The 3550-nt window shown below is 35.5% G+C and overlaps 1 protein-coding gene across 2 annotated transcripts in view; it reads left to right on the top strand.

Moving 5' to 3' along the window:
* LOC106876895 (17-beta-hydroxysteroid dehydrogenase 14) overlaps positions 1-1509 on the top strand; it is a 33640-nt gene extending 32131 nt beyond the window's left edge. For both annotated transcript variants that reach the window (XM_014925642.2, XM_014925643.2), the window contains one exon: positions 1168-1509. In XM_014925642.2, coding sequence (XP_014781128.1) covers positions 1168-1317 — 150 coding nt within the window. In that variant the 3' untranslated portion in view covers positions 1318-1509. The remainder of the gene's footprint in view (positions 1-1167) is intronic.
* The last annotated feature ends 2041 nt before the right edge of the window (positions 1510-3550 follow it).

Below are 3550 nucleotides of genomic sequence, written 5' to 3'. Positions count from 1 at the left end.
TCTCTCTCTCTCTCTCTCTCTCTCTCTCTCTCTCTCTGGATGGAGTACAAAAAAGTCAGTATCTCTGTGTTTTAGGCAATTTCATTTATTGTTTTTAGGTGAATTAGTCATTTAAATACATTTTCTATAATTAAGGTTTATATATACTAAATGTTGATCTGTACTGGTTTATTCCTATGTCACATTGTTTAAGCTGATCAAAGCCTGATTGTTAAAGAGATGTTTGTTTTATGTATTTGTATTTGAAATATATTACAGATTGTGGAATAGCAATGTCTTTTGGCTTATGTTCTTTAATTAATCTATACATTCACTGTTATTGGTTGGTTATTCCCTAGAGTATTCTGTTGTATTTGTTTTCGATTATGTTTAATATTTTTTGTTCAAGGCATTTAGTTTACTAGTTTTTTTTTTTTAAGTTCTACAATTCTTGGAGTGGCAATGTCCATTTTGATATAATTCTGTTTTAATTCATAACCTTAGACTAGTATTGCAAAGAAAGAGGTAGAAGTAATATGTGCTAATACTGCCTTCAAGTGATTAAGCTGCCAAGTGGTGCCCTAGATAGAGGAGTGATGGAGGTTGAATGTTAGGGAAATGATATAGGGAGAATGCTTACAGTACATTGTTTAATCTTATCTGTAAGCCATAATAGATCGTTTCATTTTCTTAAAACAAATGCCATGTAACAGTATTTATGAGAAGATAAGTTCAAATTTAGCCATAGTCTTTGTTTAGCTCATCATTAGGTTCAAAACCAAGGTTACTGTTCACTGACTGGCATTGAAAACTAAACATCTTCCTCTAAAAAACAATTTAAGCAAATATCAACCAGTACAGAAACATAGAGCCTGTGTTAATTTGTGAGGTAGCTACTATGTGGTTGTTCTATTGCTAGAAATAGCAGCCAAATCTTGCTGAATTTACACAAGTCTTAAGTCCTTCACTCCCAATAGTCAATAATTGTTTGTCAGTAACTGTTTGTTGATAGTGGCTCACTGACGGCCACTCACATGACTTTTCACCACTGTTCTCAATTCTGTGTTGTCCTTCCTGCTTCTTTCCAGTTGAAATGTTGTTTAATTATCCACTTATTAAGCAACTAATGGCTATATCTAATTTAGAACAACTTTCATTAATTGAATGCTTATGTTCTTTCTTTCGCAGGTTATGGGTCATATGGGAACTCCTTCCGATATTGGTACAACATGTCTTTATCTAGCAGCTGATGCTAAATTTTGCACTGGCATTGATATTAATGTTTCTGGGGGAGTAGATATATCTGTTGGCAGCAAGGTCGATGTTACACCATCTTAAGATACTCAAAATAATGATAAGGAAAAAGATAAATTGTGTTAAATAATTGATATTTTTCAACTTTGGGATTTATATTTTCCTACAATAACTTAAATGCTTTTGTATGTGCATTTTTGAAAATATATCATATTTGCTTGTAATTTAAAGTGTTTTCAAGTCAATAAAGACTTTATTGCTTTTGTCTGTTGGAAATTTTTTGTAGTTATTACATAATTAGTTTAATGAGAACATCAGGAATTTTGTATCCTCTCGTGTTTCATCAAAGGGATTTTGTAATAGTCAGACCATGAACTTCATTTTAATATCTTTCCCCAAGTATATGTAAATGGAGAGTTTGCACCAACTCAGAATTGAAACCTCACTGGAATTTCAACTTGCTGGAAGCCGATCTAGAAAGCAGGAAGCTAGAAAGCGGGCAGAATCATTGCTGCACCAAACATGCTTAATGATATTTCTTCCGACTTTGTCCTAAGTTCAGATTTGGCCCTTCATCCTTCCAGGGTTGATAAAATTATTACCAGTTGAGCCCTAGGATTGATGCAATCAAGTTACTACCTCCCCCAAAATTACTGGCATTGTGCCAAAATTTGAAATCAATATTAATGCTTCACAACCATGTAGGTTTGTAATTAGTTCCATTGCATGGCACCTTGGCCAAGTGTTTTCTATCGCAGCTCCAGGTTGACCAGTGCCTTGTGAGTCAATTTTATAGATGGAAACTGTGTGGCAGCCATTTCATATATATGTGTGTGTGTGTGTGTGCATGCCTTTGTGTTTGTACCCCACTACCACTGCTTGACAACCAGTGCTACTTCGTTTACATCCCTATAATGTAGCTGTTTGTCAAGAGTTTGACAGAATTAACACCAGACTTTAAGATAAATCAATTTTATTGACTATACCCATTAAGAATAGCTGCAATCATAAACGATGATTGTGATAAAACCTCAGAATAGCTGCAATCAAATGACTGAATGAAATGAAAGACTAAGGCTTCTAAAATTGCTGTTGCATCATTCTACCCATAGCATGGCTAAAAATATTTCATTTCACTGAATCTATTTGTGCAGCAAGTTAAATTCATTTACATGTAAATACAAAATTAAATACATGGTGTAGTGGTTAAGAGCGCGGGCTACTAACCCCAAGATTCCGAGTTCGATTCCAAGCAGTGACCTGAATAATATTAATAATAATATTGAAAAATACCTTAGGAATGAGAACCCAGGTTCGAAATTTCCCCAAGACACCTGATGAAGGCTGGAGGGTATATCAGCCAAAACATGTTAACATCAAACAAGATGAGGACAAATATTCATCAGATGTAAATAATGTACAAAATTAAATGTCACATATGACTGATTTCTTCAAAATATATGTATAGCTGTATGGTTCAGGAGTTTGTCACAACTTTAAGGCTCTGGGTCCACTCCCACTGCACAGAACCTTAAGTGTATATTTTTCTGTGATAAATTCAGGCTGGCTCTTAACATGTGGGTGGAAATTGTGCAGAAGCTTTATTTTATAGATTTTTTAATCTTGTTTCAGTTATTTGACTGTGGCCATGCTGGGGTACCAACTTGAAGGGTTTTAGTCAAACAAATCAACCCCAGACATTTTTTTTTTTGTGCTTGGTACTTATTCTATGTCTATTTTTCTAAACTGATAAGTTACAGGGACGTAAATGCACCAACTCCAGTTGTCATGCAGTGTTGAGGGACACCCTCACAGCTATATGCATATATGACAGGCTTCTTTCAGTTTCCTTCTACCACATCCACTCACAAGGCTTTGGTTGGCCTGAAGCTATAGTAGAAGACACTTGCCCAAGGTGCCACACAGTGGGACTGAACCCAGAACCATGTAGTTGGGAAGCAAGCTGCTTACCCTTACCACATAGCCATGTCATACTTTTTTTTATTTTTGAACAAGCACGCATAGTACTGTGGTAAGTAACTTGCTTGCCAATCACATGGTTCCGGGTTCAGTCCGACTGCATGGCATCTTGGGCAAGTGTCTTCTACTATAGCCTCGGGCTGACCAAAGCCTTGTGAGTGGATTTGGTAGACAGAAACTGAAAGAAGCCCATCGTATATGTATTCAAATACCCAAAATTTCAAGGAGTTCCTGCCTAAAAAACAGGAACTAAACCAGTTATTTTGTGTTCTTTGCTACATTGGTTTCTATTAACCCATTTATTCTATCAGAAGAATTTTTATTCATTAAGATAGAA

This window comes from Octopus bimaculoides, chromosome 6, assembly GCF_001194135.2.
Source record: "Octopus bimaculoides isolate UCB-OBI-ISO-001 chromosome 6, ASM119413v2, whole genome shotgun sequence".
Lineage (NCBI taxonomy): Eukaryota > Metazoa > Mollusca > Cephalopoda > Octopoda > Octopodidae > Octopus > Octopus bimaculoides.
This window is presented reverse-complemented; position numbering and strand designations above follow the sequence as displayed.